This window comes from Podarcis raffonei, chromosome 4 (assembly GCF_027172205.1).
Source record: "Podarcis raffonei isolate rPodRaf1 chromosome 4, rPodRaf1.pri, whole genome shotgun sequence".
NCBI lineage: Eukaryota > Metazoa > Chordata > Lepidosauria > Squamata > Lacertidae > Podarcis > Podarcis raffonei.
Genome location: NC_070605.1, coordinates 4,811,627 through 4,832,728, shown reverse-complemented (window position 1 = coordinate 4,832,728; position 21,102 = coordinate 4,811,627). Strand labels below are relative to the sequence as shown.

The following is a 21,102-nucleotide window of genomic DNA, read 5'->3' as shown; positions in this document are numbered from 1 at the left end:
AGGTCAATGATTCATAAAACCACTGCCATCCATGACTTGATCATGGATGGAGGACTTGACCTGGCATGTGTAACAGAGACTTGGTTGGATGAAGCAGATGGGCCTGTCCTTGCCGCTGCTTGTCCACCAGGTTTCTCTTACGCACAGCAACCCAGGCCTTGTGGGCGGGGGGGGGGGGTTGCAGTGCCATGGTTGGATCACTTCCTTTTTTTAAAAAAAAAATATATATATTAAGGTTTTGAAAGGTTACAAAATTAAAGAAAAAGAAAAGAAAAAAGAGCAAAACCACGGAAAAATAAAAACAATTAAGAAAAAAAATCAATCCTTCCATAACTTATCTTTCATTTGCTTGTTTCCTTGACCTCCTCACACCTCCCTTTTTTGTATTCTAGTTCAATTAGCTATTTCAGCAAATCCTTTCCATCTTTGTTTTTATCCTAATAATTTATCTTAATATAATGTAACTTTACATTCTGACCACGTAACAATCTATTTTTACCTAATCTTTTATAACATTTCTGCTAAAACCACGTAACTTGATTCCAACATCCTTCTAACATTCCTTAATTTTACAATGTTTCTGTAAATAAACTTTAAATTTCTTCCAATCTTCTTCCACCGACTCTTCTCCCTGGTCTCGGATTCTGCCGGTCATTTCTGCCAATTCCATGTAGTCCATCACTTTCATCTGCCATTCTTCCCGGGTGGGTAGATCTTGTGTCTTCCAATACTTTGCAATAAGTATTCTTGCTGCTGTTGTAGCATACATAAAAAAAGTTGTATCCTTCTTTGACACCGATTGGCCGACCATGCCCAGGAGAAAGGCCTCTGGTTTCTTCAGGAAGATATATTTAAATACCTTTTTCATTTCATTATAGATCATCTCCCAGAAAGTCTTAATCCTTGGGCATGTCCACCAAGGGTGAAAGAATGTACCTTCAGTCTCTTTACATTTCCAGCATTTATTATCAGGCAAATGATATATTTTTGCAAGCTTGACTGGTGTCATGTACCACCTGTAAATCATTTTCATTATATTCTCTCTTAAGGCATTACACGCCGTGAACTTCATACCTGTGGTCCATAACCGTTCCCAGTCAGCCATCATAATATTATGTCCAACATCTTGTGCCCATTTAATTATAGCTGATTTCACCGTTTCATCCTGAGTATTCCATTTCAACAGCAGGTTATACATTCTTGACAAGTTCTTAGTTTTGGGGTCTAACAGTTCTGTTTCCAATTTTGATTTTTCCACCTGGAAGCAACCCAGGCCTTGTGGGCGGGGAGGGGGGGTTGCAGTGCCGTGGTCAGATCACTTCCTGGTGCAACTGGACTTCTCCGCGACCCTTCCCCTCTGCATGGATGTGGGACCGATTCAGATGGTCCGCCCCCGCCACTTAATGGCTCCAAATGGTTTCCAGAGAGTGGTAGGGGATGCTTTATCCCATGTTGATGGCCTTTCAGCTGATTCCCTGGTGGCCCGCTGGAATGTGGAGTTAACCAGGGCTATTGACTGTTTGGCTCCGAAGCGCCCTCTTCAATTGCATGGAGCCCGGACAGCCCTGTGGTTTTCCACGGATCTGAGGGAAATGAAACAATCGCTGAGACGGCTAGAGCGCCGGTGACGGATAACTCATTCTGAAGCTGACCAGACACGGGTTAGAACTCAATGTCGAGCCTACCAAGTGGCGGTTCGCAATTTAGTGGAACCACCTGCTACATTGGGGCCCAGTATGGGCCACATGATCTCCTGCAATGATTTTGCAAAGTTTTTTGCAGATAAAGTCGCTCAGATTCAGGAAGAGGTAGACTCCACCGTGGGAGCAGGGCCGGGGCGGGAGAGTGCTAGTGTCCTGTCTAGTCAAGTTGTGTGGGATCAGTTCCAATCTGTTACCTCTGAGGATGTGGACAGGCTGCTTGGACGAGTGAAACCAACCACCTGTCTCCTTGATTCTTGCCCATCCTGGCTTATAAAAGGTAGCCGGGAAGGGCTGGGAGATGGGCTTCGTGGGGTTGTGAATGCTTCTCTCTGTGAGGGAGCCTTCCCAGACCCGCTGAAAGAGGCGGTTATCAAACCGCTTATTAAAGAACCATCTTTAGATGCTGCCAATATGGCTAACTATCGCCCAGTCTCAAATCTTCCATTCTTGGGCAAGGTGATTGAGCGAGTGGTTGCTGAACAACTCCAGGCACGCCTGGAAGAAGTGCACCATTTGGATCCCTTCCAGTCGGGATTCAGGCCTCATCATGGGACTGAAACTGCCTTGGTCGCACTGGTTCTCTTTCCTAGTTCTGCTGGATCTCTCAGCGGCATTTGATACCATCGACCATAACATCCTTCTGGACTGTCTTGAGGGGCTGGGAACTGGGGGCACTGTCATACAGTGGTTCCGCTCCTTCCTCCTGGGCCGTGTCCAAAAAGTGGGGGGGGGGATGAGTGTTCAGACCCCTGGGCTCTCACTTGTGGGGTGCCTCAGGGTTCCGTCCTCTCCCCCATGCTTTTCAACATCTACATGCAGCTGCTGGGAGAGATCATCATGGGGTTTGGGCTGGGTGTTGATCAGTATGCAGATGATACCCAGCTCTACCTCTCTTTCAAATCGGAACCAGTGAAGGCGGTGAAATTTCTGTGTGAGTGTCTAGAGGTGGTTGGAGGATGGATGGCGGCTAACAGATTGAGGTTGAATCCTGACAAGACAAAAGTACTATTTTGGGGGGACAGGAGGTGTCGTGTGGGGGACTCTCTGGTCCTGAATGGGGTAACTGTGCCCCTGAAGGACCAGGTGCGCAACCTGGGAGTCATTCTGGACTCGCAGCTGTCATTGGGGGCACAGGTCAATTGTGTGTCCAGGGCAGCTGTTTATCAGCTCCATCTGGTATGCAGGCTGAGACACTCCCTGCCCGCAGACTGTCTCTCCAGAGTGGTGCATGCTCTGGTTATCTCTCGCTTGGACTACTGCAATGCGCTCTATGTGGGGCTACCTTTGAAGGTGACCCGGAAACTACAACTAATCCAAAATGCGGCAGCTAGACTGGTGACTGGGAGCGGCCGCCGAGACCATATAACACCGGTCTTGAAAGACCTACACTGGCTCCCAGAACGTTTCTGAGCACAATTCAAAGTGTTTCTGCTGACCTTGAAAGCCCTAAACGGTCCGGTATACCTGAAGGAGCGTCTCCACCTCCATTGTTCTGTCACGGCTAAAATGGCCGCTGTTTCTTTAATGCGAATAAAGCTGGGTCAGCATGACTCAGCGGCTTGCAGCAGGTTGTATATATATATAGTGAGAAATGTTAGTTTGTTGCTGAGGCTGGTGTTTGGGTTGGTTGGTTGGTTAGTTAGTGCTGGTGTATATAGTTATTCAGTCATGTTTTGCACAAAGACTTTTAAGAATAAAACTCTGCAAGGATATTCTCGTGGACTCTTTTTGTGCTAACCAGGGTCCGAGGACCAGGCTGAGGAGACAAAGGGAGGTCAGAACCTTTTCCTCCTTTTTTTTTGCTTTTTACAAACACTGACAGGTTATGGGCCCAGTGTTTCTGAGCATGTGCAGAGTGCAAAATGACTGACAGCATCTCAGCAGGGAGCTGGTGAGTCCTGGTGGTGTACGAAGCCAGTGGCTGTGCATTGGAGCAGTTGGTGGCAAGCTGTAACTGTCTGCAGTGACGCTGGAGCGGCTAGGATCTGAGGATCAGCAAAGCACTCAGTGTCGGCTACTGGAACAGTTTGAGCTGCTAGAGGACCACAGTAGGCGACTCACAGAGTGGCTACACCAGTTGCAGAGCCAGGCGGGACCTGAGGGTCAACAGAGGCAACAGCTAGAAGCCGGTGAGTGCCAGCCAGGACCAGTTGGACTCTAAAGAGAGAGTCAGGAGAGATTGCTGGAGGCCCCACAGAAGGGGCTCAACAAGCACCAGCAGAGATGGCAGATTTCCAGTCTTCCCAAGTTGTAAATATTGGGGAGGTATCCCTTTTGAACTTCTCTCAGAAAGGAACTGGCTGAGTTGGTCAATTAAAATGCAGCAGTTGTTAAGGAGAGATGGACTATGGGACTGTGTTGAAACTGAGGTTTTGAGACAGGACTCTGCTGAGAAAAAACGGCTGGATGAAAGGGCCCGTGCCCAAATTATGCTGTGTTTGAGCAACTCTCAGTTATTGCATGTAGCAAATGCCAGCATAGCGTTTGAGTGCTGGAATTTATTAAGGGCAATGCATGTCAGAGAAACTGCTGGAACTATAATTTATCTGACCAGAAGGCTGTTCAGGACTGTTATGAAAGAAGGTGAGAGTTTGGCAACTCATCTCCAAACGCTGAAATCTCTGTTTCTTCAACTACAGCAGAGAGGTAAGCGTTATGATGAGACTGACCAAACACACATTATCCTTTCAAGTTTGCCTGAAAGCTGGTTGCCTGTAATTAATAGCATGGAGAGTATGCGTCCCTGAGATCTGACCCTTGAGTATGTGGTTGGCAGATTGACCGAAGAAGCAGAAAGAAGGTCAGATAGACAGGCTGAACTCCAAGAGCAGAGGAGTTACAGTCGAGGGGGCCAGCAGCAGAATCTGCCAATGGAGCAACGCCAAGGTTTGGACTTGGCCATGGCGGTGAGGAGGTGCTATAGATGCAACCAACCCGGGCATCTCCAGCGTCAATGCAGGGCAAGACTTCCAGGAGATGACGTGGAGCAGAGACAGCAATCAACGCAGAAACGTAAGCAGAAGGGGTTCTCTTCAGGGAAGAAGAACACGTGTTCTGCTCAGTTTGTTTCTGCATTTTCTCGAGAGGAGAGGAAGATACCTCGAGGAACATGGTTGCTGGACTCTGGGAGCAGCAGGATTATCTGCAACAGTCGGGAGGACTTTAAGACCCTGGGGAAGCCAGCTGATGGGAAAGACTCAATCTATCTTGCTGATGGTCGTAGAAGCAAGATTGATGGCCAGGGAACATGTTTCCTGCAGTGCTTGAACACTACTCTACCAGAGACTCTGTTTGTCAGCAGTTTGGACTATTGTTTACTGTCTGTAAGCTGTTTGATTAATGCAGGGTATAGTGTTAAGTTCACGCAGGATGGCTGTCTGATAAAGAATGGAACTCAGGTATGTGGCCGTGCAAAGTTGGAAAATGGGTTATATGTAATGCAGGACAAGCCTGTTAAAGCAGCCCAGATGGTTCAGGATAATTTACCAGTTCATAAGGGGTGTGTACATGAACTGCACAGAAAACTGGGTCATGCCATTTTCCGTGTGCTTTCAGAGATGCAAAAGGTGTGCAAGAATCTTAAAGTAAATAGCTGTAACTGTTTCCTAGATTGCAATGTATGTAAAATGGCCAAATCTAAGAGGAAGCCCGTGGCTTCTAAAAGTGACAGAATATCTAAAGAGGTTTTAGAACTTGTCCATTGTGACGTGATAGGTCCTTTTCCACAGAAGACTGAAGGGGGCGTCAGATATGCTTTTCTGGTAATAGATGATAAATCACGTTTTAGTTGGTTGTTTTTGTTAAAGCAGAAATCTGAGTGTTTCCCCACATTCAGAGAATGGGTTGCCCAAGCTGACAAGCTCTTCGCTCACCCTGTTGTGCAGTTGCAAACAGATAGGGGCGGAGAATTTCTGAACAAACAATTTGGGGCATGGTTGCGACGTAAGGGGATCACTCACCGTTTGACTAACCCTTATAGCCCTGCTGAAAATGGTCTGTGTGAAAGATGTGGGGCTGTGATACAGTCAGTAAAGGACTGCCTGCTAGTGGATGCAGGATTGGGTCACAACCGTAGGCTGTGGGGCGAGGCTTTTCTGACAGCAAATTTTTTGATTAATAGAACCTGGTCTAGCTCTATAAAAGATATTCCATATCGTGTGTTGTTTGGGAAAGAACCAGAGTGGACAGTGCTCCATAACTGGGGTTCTTGGGCACATGTAAATATCCCCAAAGCTCAGCGCCAGAAAGGGGGCACTAGAGCGCAGAAACTGCGGTTTGTGGGATATCAGTCCTATGGCAAAGGGCGGCGTTTCAATTTACACCCAGGACGCGTGGTTCTGTCACGAAGCGCAGACTTCGCTGACCAGGACAGATGGACTGTGATCCATGCCAACCCAGATTGCCTACTGCCACTGAAAGTAAGAGAAGAGGCATCTTCTCAGCCATTGGCAACACAGGAGCAGGATGAGGAGGGGGCACAGATTTCCTCAAAAGATGTGGCAATAGATAATACTTCTCAAGAGGAAGAGGAAGAAGAGCCAGAGATAAGGGGGGAAGAAGAGGTAGTTGTGCCTAGGCGCTCCCAGCGTTCAAACAAGGGTGTACCTCCTCAGCGTTTGACCCTAGGAGGAGTGAGAGTATGCAATGTGAGGAACTTCCGGGTTAGCGCCAACGACGAATGGCGGAGTTTCTCCGATTGGAGGAACGGGCTCTGTGGAAATTGGTTCTTCCCGCCACTGCGAAGGCGGGGGCCCGCTAGAAATCCCAGGCGGAGAAGCCTGGGAACGTGGGGTTCGGCAGAGCACCAAGAGCGCCTCCCCTACTCACGGGGAAACCCCTTTTCGGGGCTCCGGAGTGAAGTGGGGTGAGCAGCGCGGTGCTGCGAACCGATCGCTATTTCCATGGAGGGAAGCCGCACAGCCATCGCCGGAGAGCGCTGACTTTTTCCTGATGACATTTGGACTCTAAATCAAGTACCCGTGAGTAAAAACGGAGAATTAGATCAAGAAATCTGCAAAATTTATGAATTAGGCACGAAGCAGGAAGGTTTAAACAGGAAGTCCGCCTTCCGCTTTTTGTATATAGACTGAAGCAAAGACCTTGCAACCTAATAGCCTGGAAAACTGTTTTAAAGTTGGAAATTTCCTGCATCCACAACCAATAAACCCCCCTTGGAAGCAGGAGAAAAGGGGGGGGGGACTTGACTGTTTAATCCTGCAGGAGGAGAGTAAAGGAATTTAAGTTTCCATTGTCCCAAACCTGGGGACGGGGTGTCGGGACAGAAATTGTTTGAGACGTCCATTGATTGAAAGTGGAGTACTTTGGACTTCCGGGTCAGCGCCATCGATTAATGGCGGATTCCCTCTGAGTCTCGGAGGGACCAGCTCCGCGGGATCGGGTCTTACCGCTGTGGCAAAGCGGGGGCCCTTTAAAAATCACAGGCGGGGGAAGCCTGTGAATGTGGGGACTCAGCGGGCACCATTTGCGCCCCACCAATCTGCGAAGGGACCCTTTTAAGGGCTCCGGAGCGGGATGGGGTGAGCGGCGCGGTGCTGAGAGTCGACTGCTTCTTCCACGGAGTGAAGCCGCACAGCCGTGATCGGAGAGCGCTGACTTTTTCCTGGGACAATTGGATTTTAAAGTAACTACCTGTGAGTAGGATTAAATTGGATTTAAAAGGAGTAAGAATAAGCCAATTCGACACCGAAGCGGGAAGGTATAAACAGGAAGTCTGCCTTCCCTTCTTGTAAATAGATTAAAGCAAAGAGACTGTAAAGCGGAAACTCGGAAAGACGTCTTTGAAAAAGACTCAAATCTTAACATCAGGAAAGCGGTCTCCCCTCCAGATTGCAGGAGAGGAGGGGGGAAAGTTTGAGGTGTATTTACCTGCAAAAACAAGAGGAAAAGGAAGCTAAAATCCGCTGCCTAAAACCTGGGAACGGACTGCCCCTAGACAAGGAAAGCCGCTCAGTGGAAAGCCTATCGGTAAGCAGAGGATTTTTGACTTACCTCTGCAAAAAGAGATACAGTGTTTCTGGACTTCTCTTGGTTTTAAAGTAACTGTTTAAGTGGACTGAAACTGTTGTTTTTAAGTGAATTGGGGGACTCATAAGGACTATATTTGTTTTTAAAAGTTGCAAGCTCCGGCTGTTACTGTGTCCCCCTAGAGGAGGTTTGACATTGCTACAATAACAACTGGGTTATAGGAAAATTCCTTTCCAAAACAAACTTTCAACCGTGGGATTGACCTTGGACTCTCATGAGAGTGTTATGGCAGATGGGAGAGGAAAGTTAGAGCTGGCGCAGGAAAAGACTACTAGGTCTGGCAGACACTATCGGACAGACACTGCGCAGCAGCGAAGGGCTTCAACATCTGGAACATCAGGGGCTGCTCCTCCACAGGTCAAACCAAAAGTTATGTCGTCCAAAGACGTTTTGGCACATGCACTTGGAAAAATTAATGAATCCTTGGAAAACCTAGCTAAGCAGGTAGCTGAGACAAATAAACAAGTAGCTGAAGCATCAGTTAAAATTGATCTGAATACTACAAGCATGAATAATTTGGGACAGAAGGTGAATACCAATACACAGTCTATTGAAAAATTATTACAGGAATCTGCTTCGACCAGAAAGATAGCTGAAGAAGCAAAAGATATTGCAACTGCTACTCAAGAGAAGATACCACCAGTATATAAGCAATTGGAGGACCACGGTTTGACACTGTCCATGATTGAATTGAAAGAGAAACAAAGGAATTTAAGAATCAGGGCTGTACCAGAACGTGAGAAAGATAATCTGGCTGACTTTCTTACACAGGAATTTACAGATTTTTGGCAACAGGACTTGGGGAAGGAAGAATTTAAGATAGTGAGTGCATTCAGACTTGGAAGAGGACAAAGGAGGAACAAGGTGAGGGACTGTTTGATTACTCTTCGAACAAAAGAGGAGAGAGACAAAATTTTGAATCTGCACTATCAAAGGACTTTGGAAATTGACGACAAAAGAGTGGAGGTATTTAAGGATATTCCAAAACATCTTTTGGACTTAAGGCTTAACTACGGAGATCTAGTTGCCCTGTTGAGAAGAAATAGAATTCTCTTTAGGTGGGAATTTCCCCAAGGACTATCCTTTAAATATAAAGGAAGAAAGATAAAAATAAGATCAGTTAACGACAAAGACAGGTTTTTGAAAGACCACGAAGAAGATCTACAGAAAGAAGCGGAATCCGGAGAAGAGCCAAGAGCACTGGAAAAAGGAATACTAGATATAGCAAACCTATCTTTTGGATTGCACGGTCCAGAGAAAGAGACACCATTGACAGAACAAGAACAGACACTTGGTGCAGTTGGAGGCAAAGCGAAGTAACCCCATCATGGCTCTGCAACTTTTAAGTTGGAATTGCAACGGCCTTAACTCTCCTCGGAAGAGAAAAAGTGTTTTTCACTTACTAAAAAAGGAACAATTGGACTTGATTTGTCTACAAGAAACTCATGTAACAAGGTTACACAGGAAACTACTTATCAGTAAGAGATTGGGACAGGAGTTTATCTCATCTGACAAAGTTAAAAAAAGAGGAGTTGTGATATATGCAAAGGAGAGACTATTACCGAAATTAATTTTTAAAGATGAACAAGGAAGATTCCTGGCAATTGAAATTCAAGTTCAAGAAGAGAAATTTCTGATTGTAGGAATTTATGCACCGAATGAGGGGAAATCTGAATTTTTTAAAAAGTTGCATGAGACCTTATTGGACTATTTGGATTACAATCTGATTTTGATGGGGGACATGAATGGAGTAGTATCTACAAACATGGACAAGGCACAAAGACAGGTAGTTACCAAGGATGGTAGACTACCAAAAACCTTTTTTGAGATGACAGACAATATGGACTTAGTGGACATTTGGAGAACAAAGAACCCCTTGGGAAGAGAGGGAACCTTCTTTTCTGAAGCCAAGATGACATGGACTAGAATTGACCAAATATGGGTAACTAGAGGAATGGCACCAAAGATAAAGAAAGTGGAAATCTGCCCCAAAACTTGCTCCGACCATAACGCTCTAAGGATGGAGATGAAGCAAATATCAACTGGCTCCTTCAGATGGAGGATGAATGACACCTAATTTGGAGATGAAGAAGTGCATAAAAAGGCCCAAAAAACTTTGAGAGATTATTTTGAAATAAATATGAACACTAATGTAGAAAAAAGAGTAACCTGGGACGCAAGCAAAGCTGTTATGAGAGGGTTTTTGATACAACAGAATGCAATAAAGAAGAGAAGTCAAAATGAGAAGAAAGATAAAATTTTGGAGAAAATAAAAGAAAGTGAGAAGAAATTGAGGGCAAAACCAAAGTCGCAGGAGATTTTGAGAGAAATAAAATTATATCTAGTACAATATATGGAAATGATGAATCAGGAAACAGAATGGAAAATTAAACAAATGAGACAAAAAACATTTGAATCAGCCAATAAGTGTGGGAAATTGTTGGCTTGGCAAATGAAAAAAAGACAAAAACTAAATACTATTACAAATTTAGAAGTGGAAGGAAAGAACATACATAACCGAATTGAGATTAGAAATTGTTTCCAGAGGTATTTTAAACAATTATACTTACAAGGGCCACAGAAAGAAATGGACATAGACCGATTTTTGAAAGTAAATGGATTACAAAAAATCTCCCAAGAAAGTAAATTAATGTTGAACTATAAAATATCTGAACAGGAAGTAGAAGGTGCCATTCAAAATATGCAATTGGGCAAATCTCCAGGACCGGATGGGCTGACTTCTAGATATTATAGATCTTTGAAAGAGTGGCTATTACAACCTTTGAAGGAAGTCTGCAATGAAATTCTGGAAGGGAAGAGGGCACCAGAGTCATGGAAAGAGGCGTATATTACACTTATACCGAAAACAGAGACTGAAAAGACTCAGCTTAAGAACTACCGCCCTATATCGGTACTTAATGTGGATTACAAAATTTTTGCTGACATTTTGGCCAAGAGATTGAAAAAAGTATTGATGGAAGAGATTCATAAGGACCAAGCGGGGTTTCTCCCGGGAAGACATTTGTCTGATAATTTGAGGAACATAATTGATATCCTGGAAAAACTAGAAGTGAATATAAACACTAAAGCAGTTCTGATATTTGTGGACGCGGAGAAAGCTTTTGACAATATCTCTTGGAGTTTTATGAAAAAGAACCTACAGGGGATGGGAGTAGGCCAAGGTTTTGAAAATGGTATAGGTGCAATATAGTCTGAACAAAAGGCTAAATTAATTGTAAATAATGTGGTGACGGAAGAATTTAAGATAGAAAAAGGGACACGACAGGGGTGCCCAATCTCCCCATTGCTTTTTATATCGGTCCTGGAGGTTCGGCTGAATATGATTAGAAGGGACCGGTTGGTTAAAGGTATACAGGTCGGAGCCAAAAAGTACAAATTGAGAGCATTTGCAGATGATTTAGTATTGACGTTACAGGAGCCAGAATCTAGTACTAAAAGGGTTTTAGAACTAATTCAAGAATTTGGTCAAGTGGCAGGATTCAAACTGAACAAGTCAAAAACTAAGGTTTTAGAGAAAAATTTAACACCGATTGAAAGAGAGAGGTTTCAGAATGAGACAGGTCTGACTGTGGTCAAGAAAGTGAAATACTTGGGGATTAACATGACAGCAAAAAATGGGAACTTAATTAAAGATAATTATGAAAAATGTTGGACGGAAGTGAAAAAAGATTTAGAAATTTGGTCAAATTTGAAGCTTTCCTTGTTGGGTCGAATTGCAGCTATAAAGATGAATGTTTTGCCTAGAATGCTGTTTTTGTTTCAAACACTGCAGATTGTGGACAAGATGGATTGTTTCAAGAAGTGGCAGAAAGATATCTCTAGATTTGTCTGGCAGGGCAAGAAGCCCAGAATAAAATTCAAGATATTAATTGATGCAAAGGAAAGGGGTGGATTTCTGCTGGTTGAAAGACTGGCTGCTTCTTGAGAACACAGACATTTTGGATCTAGAAGGTTTTAACAATGTTTTTGGGTGGCATGCATATTTGTGGTACGACAAGGTTAAAGCACATAAAGCATTTAAGAACCATATTGTCAGGAAAGCTTTGTTCAATGTTTGGATAAGATATAAGGATTTGTTGGAAAATAAAACCCCAAGGTGGTTGTCACCAATGGAAGCAAAAGCCCAGAAAAAGCTCAATATGGAGGCCAAATGGCCGAAATATTGGGAAATTTTGGAACAAGAGGGAGATAGACTAAAACTGCAGAGTTTTGAGAAACTAAAAAACAAAGTGCGAGATTGGCTTCATTATTATCAGATAATGGAGGCATATAATTTGGACAAGAAAATTGGCTTCCAGGTGGAAAAATCAAAATTAGAAACAGAACTGTTAGAACCCAAAACTAAGATTTTGTCAAGGATGTATAACTTGCTGTTGAAATGGAATGCTCAGGATGAAACGGTGAAATCTGCTATGATTAAATGGGCACAAGATGTTGGACATAACATTATGTTTGCTGACTGGGAACAGTTGTGGACCACAGGTATGAAATTCACGGCATGCAATGCCTTAAGAGAGAATATTATGAAAATGATATACAGGTGGTACATGACCCCAGTCAAGCTTGCAAAAATATATCATTTGCCCGATAATAAATGTTGGAAATGTAAAGAAACTGAAGGTACATTCTTTCACCTTTGGTGGACGTGCCCAAGAATTAAGGCTTTCTGGGAAATGATCTATAATGAAATGAAAAAGGTATTTAAATATACCTTCCTGAAGAAACCAGAGGCCTTCCTTCTGGGCATTGTCGGCCAATTGGTGCCAAAGAAGGACAGAACTTTTTTTATGTACGCTACAACAGCAGCAAGAATACTGATTGCAAAGTATTGGAAGACACAAGATCTACCCACCCAGGAAGAATGGCAGATGAAGGTGATGGACTATATGGGATTGGCAGAAATGACTGGCAGAATCCGAGACCAGGGAGAAGAGTCGGTGGAAGAAGATTGGAAGAAATTTAAAGACTATCTACAGAAATATTGTAAAATTAATGAATGTTAGAATGATGTTGGATTGAAATTAAGTGGTTTCCAGCTGTAATGCTTTAAGAGAATATGAAAAAAGGATTATAAATAGGTAATAATATAATGGTAAGGATTTGCTGAACCAACAATTTGTGGTGGAATACAAAAAAGGGAGGTATGAGGAGGTCCGGGAAACAAGTTAACGGAAAATAAGCAATGGAAAATTTGTGTGTTTTTAATTATTTTTATTTTGTATTTTTGTTATTTATTTATTTTTCACTTTATTGTAATACCTTAAAAAAATCTTAATAAATATCTTATAAAAAAAAGAAAAGAAAGTGGAGTACTTTGACAGATTGTTAAAAAAAAGAGAAACAAACTAACTTCAACGCTACTTTCTGCATTTCTGGATTTTAAAGAAACAAAGTATCTGAAAATCGAAAGTATTTGAAATCGAAAGTAATCTCCTTTGTTGGGTACATTTAAAAAATCGATACAAATAGAAATTGTGTCCCCTAGAGGGAGCCTGTCAGCTTGTTCTTGCAGCTTACTTGGAGACTCTACAGCTGCAAGATTGGGATTGCGGGACAAGCCGCTTGACCTTGAACAGAAATGTGTTGGAAGGAAGGTTTGGTGTCTGCCCTTGGCAGGACAAATGCTTTACTGGAGCAGCTGCATGAGAAAATGAACTTGATGCATGAAAAGTTGGACTTGATGAGTGCTGTGGCCAGTGAATATGATTTAACAGGGAATAAGGATAAAGGGCAGATCGTGAAGCTGAGGCTCCAGTACTTTGGCCACCTCATGAGAAGAGAAGACTCCCTGGAGAAGACACTGATGCTGGGAAAGATGGAGGGCACAAGGAGAAGGGGGCGACAGGACGAGATGGTTGGATAGTGTTTTCGAGGTTACTAGCATGAGTTTGACCAAACTGCGGGAGGTAGTGGAGGACAGAGGTGCCTGGCGTGCTCTGGTCCATGGGGTCACGAAGAGTCGGACACGACTAAACGACTAAACAACAACAACAACAAGGATAAAGAAGTTATACAGCGACCAATTCAGGAATCTGGTTTGACAAGGCAAGTCCAAGGGCATATGAGGAAGGAAGAGGCAGTTTTTACTCCTCAAACAACACAAATGGAGAGATCCAAAGTCCTGCAGGAACAAAAGCCACTGCGTTGGAAGATTGAACTTGGAGAGTGCTTGGAAGTGTTTGAAGTCAAGGAAGCTCTTAACTCTAGTGGGACTATGAAACAGGTGATCAATTATCTTTTGGACAAATATTTTTTGGATTACAAAGATGACGACGGGGAGTGGGACTGGGGGGAAGGGGCTAGTCTGACGAAGGAAAGTGGAAATGATTACCGGATGGAACCCTCCGGAGACCCACTCCCCAAGAAACCAAAAATAGAAAAAGAAGTGCGTAAGCACAAAAAAGAACAAGAAAATCTGCAGAAGGGGCCTAGAAGAGACTTAAGGGCCTCGGACATAAGAACACCAGATTGATGGACTGGATGTAATGGACAGAAAGGACTGACATAACCCGAAACCAGGAAGAAGGGACGTTGGATAAAAATTAGAGATATCAAGGAAAATTCTTGTGTCAACTATGGAATTAGTGCAACATTAATGAAATATCAGGGAATATGCTGAAAAGGAACTAAATTGGCGTTAGCAGAAATGATTTAAGGAGATATGTATGAATATGATTTAAATTTTGAAATCTTAAGATTTTTAAGATAAGATAAGGTTAAAGAGATTAAGGTAAATTGAATAACAGACTATATTAAAAGATGGAAAGGATATGTTAAATTAATAAATAAGATAGATTGTGAAGATTAATTATTTAAATTAAAATTGAGAAACATGGGAAAAATTTGCTGGAATAACGAATTAAATCAGAATACAAAAAGGGAGGTGTGAGGAGGTTCAAGTTGTAATCTGAGATTTGTATTTTTTCTTATTTTTTGTTTTTTCTTTTTGTTTTCTTTTTTGCTGTATTTTTCTGTTTTTCTTGTTTCTTTTTTCGTGTTTATGTATTTATGAAAATTTGAATAAATATCATTTTAAAAAAAAGAGTATGCAATGTGAGTTGTGTGGAACCACAAAGTTATAATGAAGTCTTAGACTTACCCCCTGGGGAACGTGCTTTGTGGGAACAAGCTATGAAAGAAGAAATGGACTCTTAAACGTAACAAAGTGTTTGAGGTCATAATGCCGCCACCTGGTGGCAGAGTGGTGTCATGCAAGTGGGTTTACAAAAGGAAAACCCTTGCATCTGGGGAACCACGTTTTTGAGCCAGATTAGTAGCCAGAGGATTCACTCAAATTAAAGGGGAGAGTTATGATGAAGTGTTTTCTCCCACTGTAAAGAGTGAAACTTTTCGTTTAATGCTTTCCATTGCTGCTGTAAGACAACTAGCAGTGCACCATTTTGATGTTGATGCTGCATATCTGCATGCAAATTTAGACCATGAAGTGTTAATGAGACAACCCCCTGGGTTTGAAGAGGAGAATGGTGCAGTCTGGCATTTGAAAAAAGCTGTTTACGGTCTCAAACAAAGTGGAAGGTGTTGGAACCAGTGTTTAAATGAAGCCCTTGTAAAACTTGGATTTAAAAGGAGTGTGGCTGATCCATGCCTGTACACCAAGAGGACAGGCAACAAATATCTAATGCTCTTAGTCTTTGTTGATGATTTGCTTGTAGCAGGGAGTTCCACAGATAAGATCCAGAAGCTCACAAGTCAACTGGAAAAGAGGTTTAAGCTTAAAGCCTTAGGGCCTGTAAGCAATTACTTGGGAGTAGAAGTAAGGCAGGAAGCAGATGGAAGCTTCCTATTGAGCCAGAAAGAGAAAATTCTTCATTTGATAGAGCAGTTTGGCATGGAAAACTGCAAGCCAGTTCAGACTCCCATGACACCAGATTTCCCAAAGACAGTGTGTGATGATGAATTTGATCAGCCTGAGTTGTATCACTCAAAAATAGGATCACTGTTGTATTTAAGCCAGTGGTCAAAGCCAGACATTGCATGTGCTACAAATGTTCTGAGTCAACGTGTATCTAAACCCAGTACTGCTGATTGGTGTGCTTTGAAAAGGCTTATCAGATATCTAAAGGGGACATTAAATGTATGTTTGAAGATATCTAGTACACAAGATGAAAAACTAGAAGTATTTGTTGATGCGGACTGGGGAAGCTGTGTAGCTACCAGAAAATCTACAAGTGGAATGGTTATGATGTTTGCCAATTCCATAATTGGATGGAGGTCAAAGAAACAAGGATTTGTTGCGACCTCATCCTGTGAGGCAGAATATGGGAGCCTGTCGCTAGCATGCAATGAAATCATGTGGTTTATACAGATACTAAAAGATCTAGATTGTAAAGTTGATTTGCCTATCCAAGTGTATGAAGATAGCCAATCGTGCATTGCATTAGCGGGCTCGGAAATAATGAAATCTGCATCAAAACATATTGCTATCCGTCATGCGAATGTTAGAGATTGTGTACAGAATGGGGTGATCAAACTGGAGTATTGTCAATCACAAGATAATATTGCTGATTTGTTTACTAAGCCTTTGCCAGCAACATGCCATAATGAATTAATGACAAAACTGGGTTTATGTATATAATGTATGTATGTATTGTTTCTGTTGGGGTTTTTCGCATTTAAGAAACAGAAGGGGTGTCACGGCTAAAATGGCCGCTGTTTCTTTAATGCGAATAAAGCTGGGTCAGCATGACTCAGCGGCTTGCAGCAGGTTGTAGATATATAGTGAGAAATGTTAGTTTGTTGCTGAGGCTGGTGTTTGGGTTGGTTGGTTGGTTGGTTAGTTAGTTAGTGCTGGTGTATATAGTTATTCAGTCGTGTTTTGCACAAAGACTTTTAAGAATAAAACTCTGCAAGGATATTCTCGTCGACTCTTTTTGTGCTGACAAGGGTCCGAGGACCAGGCTGAGGAGACAAAGGGAAGTCAGAACCTTTTCCTCCTTTTTTTGCTTTTTACAAACACTGACACGTTCTTCCCAGACAGTGAGATCCAGTGCTGAGGGCCTTCTGGCGGTTCCCTCGCTGCGAGAAGCCAAGTTACAGGGAACCAGGCAGAGGGCCTTCTCGGTAGTGGCGCCCGCCCTGTGGGATGCCCTCAATTCAGATGTCAAAGAGAAAAATAACTACCAAACTTTTAGAAGACATCTAAAGGCAGCCCTGTTTAGGGACACTTTTAATGTTTAAGAGATTATTGTATTTTAGAGTTTTTTGGAAGCCGCCCAGAGTGGCTGGGGAAACCCAGCCAGATGGGCGGGGTATAAATAATAAATTATTAGTAGTAGTAGTAGTAGTAGTAGTAGTAGTAGTAGTAGTAGTATTAACAGGAAGGAAACAACAGAGCATTGTGTAGCAGATCATATTTCTGCTGTCTCAGAGGAGGACATTTCTCTTTTTCTTTTAGGGTCCAGTGTGCTTTGAAGATGTCGCTGTTTGTTTCACCGACGAGGAGTGGGCGTTGCTAGATCCTGACCAGAGAGCTCTGCATAAGGACGTCATGGAGGAGAATTGTGGGATATTGGTCTCTCTTGGTAAGGCTCCCTGTGGGATTGTCATATCTGCCTGGAAATTTAAAAAATACCTCTATGTGACCAACCTCAGATATTTTCACAGAATTCAACAGCGCCCCCTATAACGCCTGGGAACCTAACACCTCCACAATAAACAGTAACTTACAGTTTTTTCTTTGAACAATCTTCTTCAAAATATTGCTTTTTCTACCACGATTGGGCTGGTGTGAACTTCCCAGGCCATCTTCAGTGTCAGCTTCAAACTTCCACAATTTTGACCACTGCTATATATCAGACAAAACAACATTCAACAAGTCTTCAGAATCTAATAATAAATATGTTCGTAAAATGACAAACAACACAGGTAATGAACACACACCCAACTCGTTTCATTTCTTCTCCATTTGTTCCTGAGGCTCTAATCCCTTTTTGTCTCCATTGCAGATTCTGATGAATTGGAAATTGAGAGCAAAGGTGACCACGATAAAATCCCCAGGGAGGAGAAGCCACGTAAAAATTTGGAGGGTAGAGAAAGCTGCAGTCAGATCTCCCATTCCACTTCCCATCAACAAAATCTCATTGGAAAGAAACTCTATCAGTGCATGAAATGTGGAAAAAGCTTCAGGAAGAGCTCCACTCTCACTTCCCATCAAAGAATTCATACAGGGGAGAAACCCTATCAGTGTGTGGAATGTGGAAAGAGCTTCACAGATAGTTCCTCTCTCATTTCCCATAAAAGAATTCATACAGGGGAGAAACCCTATCAGTGTGTGGAATGTGGAAAGAGCTTCAGTCAGAGCTCCTCTCTCACGTTCCATCAAAGAATTCATACAGGGGAGAAACCCTATCAGTGCGTGGAATGTGGAAAGAGCTTCAGAAATAGCTCCTCTCTCACTTACCATAAAAGAATTCATGCAGGGGAGAAACCCTATCGGTGCATGGAATGTGGAAAGAGCTTCAGAAATAGCTCCTCCCTTACTTCCCATCAAAGAATTCATGCAGGGGAGAAACCCTATCAGTGTGTGGAATGTGGAAAGAGCTTCAGAAATAGCTCCTCTCTCACTTACCATAAAAGAATTCATGCAGGGGAGAAACCCTATCAGTGCATGGAATGTGGAAAGAGCTTCAGAAATAGCTCCTCTCTCACTTACCATAAAAGAATTCATGCAGGGGAGAAACCCTATCAGTGCATGGAATGTGGAAAGAGCTTCAGAAATAGCTCCTCTCTCACTTCCCATCACACAATTCATAGAGGGGAGAAACCCTATCAGTGTGTGGAATGTGGAAAAAGCTTCATTAGAAACTCCGATCTCACTTCCCATCAAAGAATTCATACAGGGGAGAAACCCTATCAGTGTGTGGAATGTGGAAAGACCTTCAGTCAGAGTGCCCATCTCACTTCCCATCAAAGAATTCATACAGGGGAGAAACCCTATCAGTGTGGGGAATGTGGAAAGAGCTTCACTGAAAGCTCCTCTCTCACTTTCCATCAAAGAATTCATACAGGGGAGAAACCCTATCAGTGTGGGGAATGTGGAAAGAACTTCAGGAAGAGCTCCTCCCTTACTTCCCATCAAAGAATTCATACAGGGGAAAAACCCTATCAGTGCGTGGAATGTGGAAAGAGCTTCAGAAATAGCTCCTCTCTCACTTCCCATCAAATAATTCATACAGGGGAGAAACCCTATCAGTGCATAGAATGTGGAAAGAGCTTCAGGAAGAGCTCCCATCTCACTTCCCATCAAAGAATTCATGCAGGGGAGAAACCCTATCAGTGTGTGGAATGTGGAAAGAGCTTCAGGAAGAGCTCCCATCTCACTTCCCATCAAAGAATTCATACAGGGGAGAAACCCTATCAGTGTGTGGAATGTGGAAAGAGCTTCAGTCAGAGCTCCCATCTCACTTCCCATCAAAGAATCCATACAATGGTCGGAAAAACCATTATACAGCTTTAGGAACCAGGCAGACGCACCTTTTTAACCAGGCTTTTGGCTGATTGACATCTAATGCCCTTTAAATATGTGGTGGTTTTTTTTTGTTTCTTTTTTTTATGTTGTAACCATCCTGAGACCTGTGGGTGTAGGGAATAGGTGCCAACTCTTAAACGACTAGGGGTCTATGCCCCACCCCCAATAAAATATTTAAGGATGCCACCCCCCAGTTTTTGGTGTGCTTTTTTCAAACACAACCTTTTATTCTTCTGCAGCTTGCCATACAATTTTTCTTTCAATTTGCCCTCTTAAAAAATAAAAAAAAATAAACGCAGAAAGGTCATGAGGAAAACAAAATACAAGAAGATACAAACATGGACAGGTCCCATCTTTGCGGGCAAAATAGAAAAGTTGCTTTGAAGGAGGCTTTCCCAAACTTGGGTCCCCAGCAGCTCCCGGACTACAGTTTCCATCATCCCTCCCCATTGGTTCTGCTAGCAAGGGATGATGGGAGTTGTAGTCCAAAACCAGCTCGAGATTGCCTGCTTCTTGGGAGGAAAGCAATGACCAACCTAGACAGCATCTTAAAAAGCAGAAACATCACCTTGCCAACAAAGGTCCGTATAGTAAAAGCTATGGTTTTCCCAGTAGTGATGTATGGAAGTGAGAGCTGGACCATAAAGAAGGCTGATCGCCGAAGAATTGATGCTTTTGAATTATGGTGCTGGAGGAGACTTGAGAGTCCCATGGACTGCAAGAAGATCAAACCTATCCATTCTGAAGGAAATCAGCCCTGAGTGCTCACTGGAAGGACAGATCGTGAAGCTGAGGCTCCAATACTTTGGCCACCTCATGAGAAGAGAAGACTCCCTGGAAAAGACCCTGATGTTGGGAAAGATGGAGGGCACAAGGAGAAGGGGACGACAGAGGACGAGATGGTTGGATAGTGTCTTCGAAGCTACAAATATGAGTCTGACCAAACTGCGGGAGGCAGTGGAAGACAGAAGTGCCTGGCGTGCTCTGGTCCATGGGGTCACGAAGAGTCGGACATGACTAAATGACTAAACAACAAAAGGCTGGCCTTGTGATATCCTCTGCTGGCCAAAAACTGCCCCAGAATCTGAACCACCCCCAGTACTGCTAATTGGAATTAATAGAGTGCAAAACTGAAGTTTGATCGGCACTTCAACCTCTAGGAAGGTTCTAGGTGCTTTCTGCACCACCTAGAGTACCCACAGAATTGTGGCTTCTACTGGCAACACACCAGTATTGTGGTACGATAAGGTAAAAGCACATAAAGTGTTTAAAAATCATATTGTTAGAAAAGCACTGTTTAATGTCTGGATAAGATATATGGATTTGTTAGAAAAGAAAACCCCAAAACACCAATGGAAGCGAAGGCACAGAAAAAAACTCAATATGGAGGCCAAATGGCCGAAATATTGGGAAATCCTGGAACAAGATGGAGACAGAATAGAACTGCAGAGCTTTGAAAAATTGAAAAACAAAGTGCAAGATTGGCTCCATTATTATCAAATAATGGAGGCATACAATTTGGACAAAAAAGTTGGTTTCCAGGTGGAAAAATCAAAATTAGAAACAGAATTGTTAGATTCAAAAATCAAGAATCTGTCAAGAATGTATAACTTGCTGTTGAAATGGAACACTCAGGATGAAATGGTGAAATCAGCTATGATTAAATGGGCACAAGATGTTGGACATAACATAATTATGGCTGACTGGGAACAGTTATGGACCACAGGTATGAAATTCACAGCATGTAATGCCCTAAGAGAAAATTTAATGAAAATGATTTATAGGTGGTATATGACACCAGTCAAGCTTGCAAAAATTTACCATTTGCCCGATAATAAATGTTGG

The 21,102-nt window shown here is 42.8% G+C and overlaps 2 protein-coding genes across 5 annotated transcripts in view; one reads left to right on the top strand and one right to left on the bottom strand.

The window, feature by feature from the left end:
* The window catches only part of LOC128412035 (zinc finger protein 420-like), a 621,951-nt gene that overhangs the window by 141,248 nt on the left and 459,601 nt on the right, over positions 1 to 21,102 (bottom strand). The window lies entirely within an intron of this gene.
* On the top strand, positions 17,826 to 19,595 carry LOC128412075 (zinc finger protein 420-like). Its single transcript, XM_053384925.1, has one exon. It carries the CDS (start codon positions 17,893 to 17,895, stop codon positions 19,243 to 19,245), a length of 1,353 nt encoding a protein of 450 aa, XP_053240900.1. The 5' UTR covers positions 17,826 to 17,892; the 3' UTR covers positions 19,246 to 19,595.

Excerpts from the sequence above, each read along its gene's own strand:
- LOC128412075 (XM_053384925.1), top strand. The coding sequence starts at position 17,893 with ATGAAATGTGGAAAAAGCTTCAGGAAGAGCTCCACTCTCACTTCCCAT.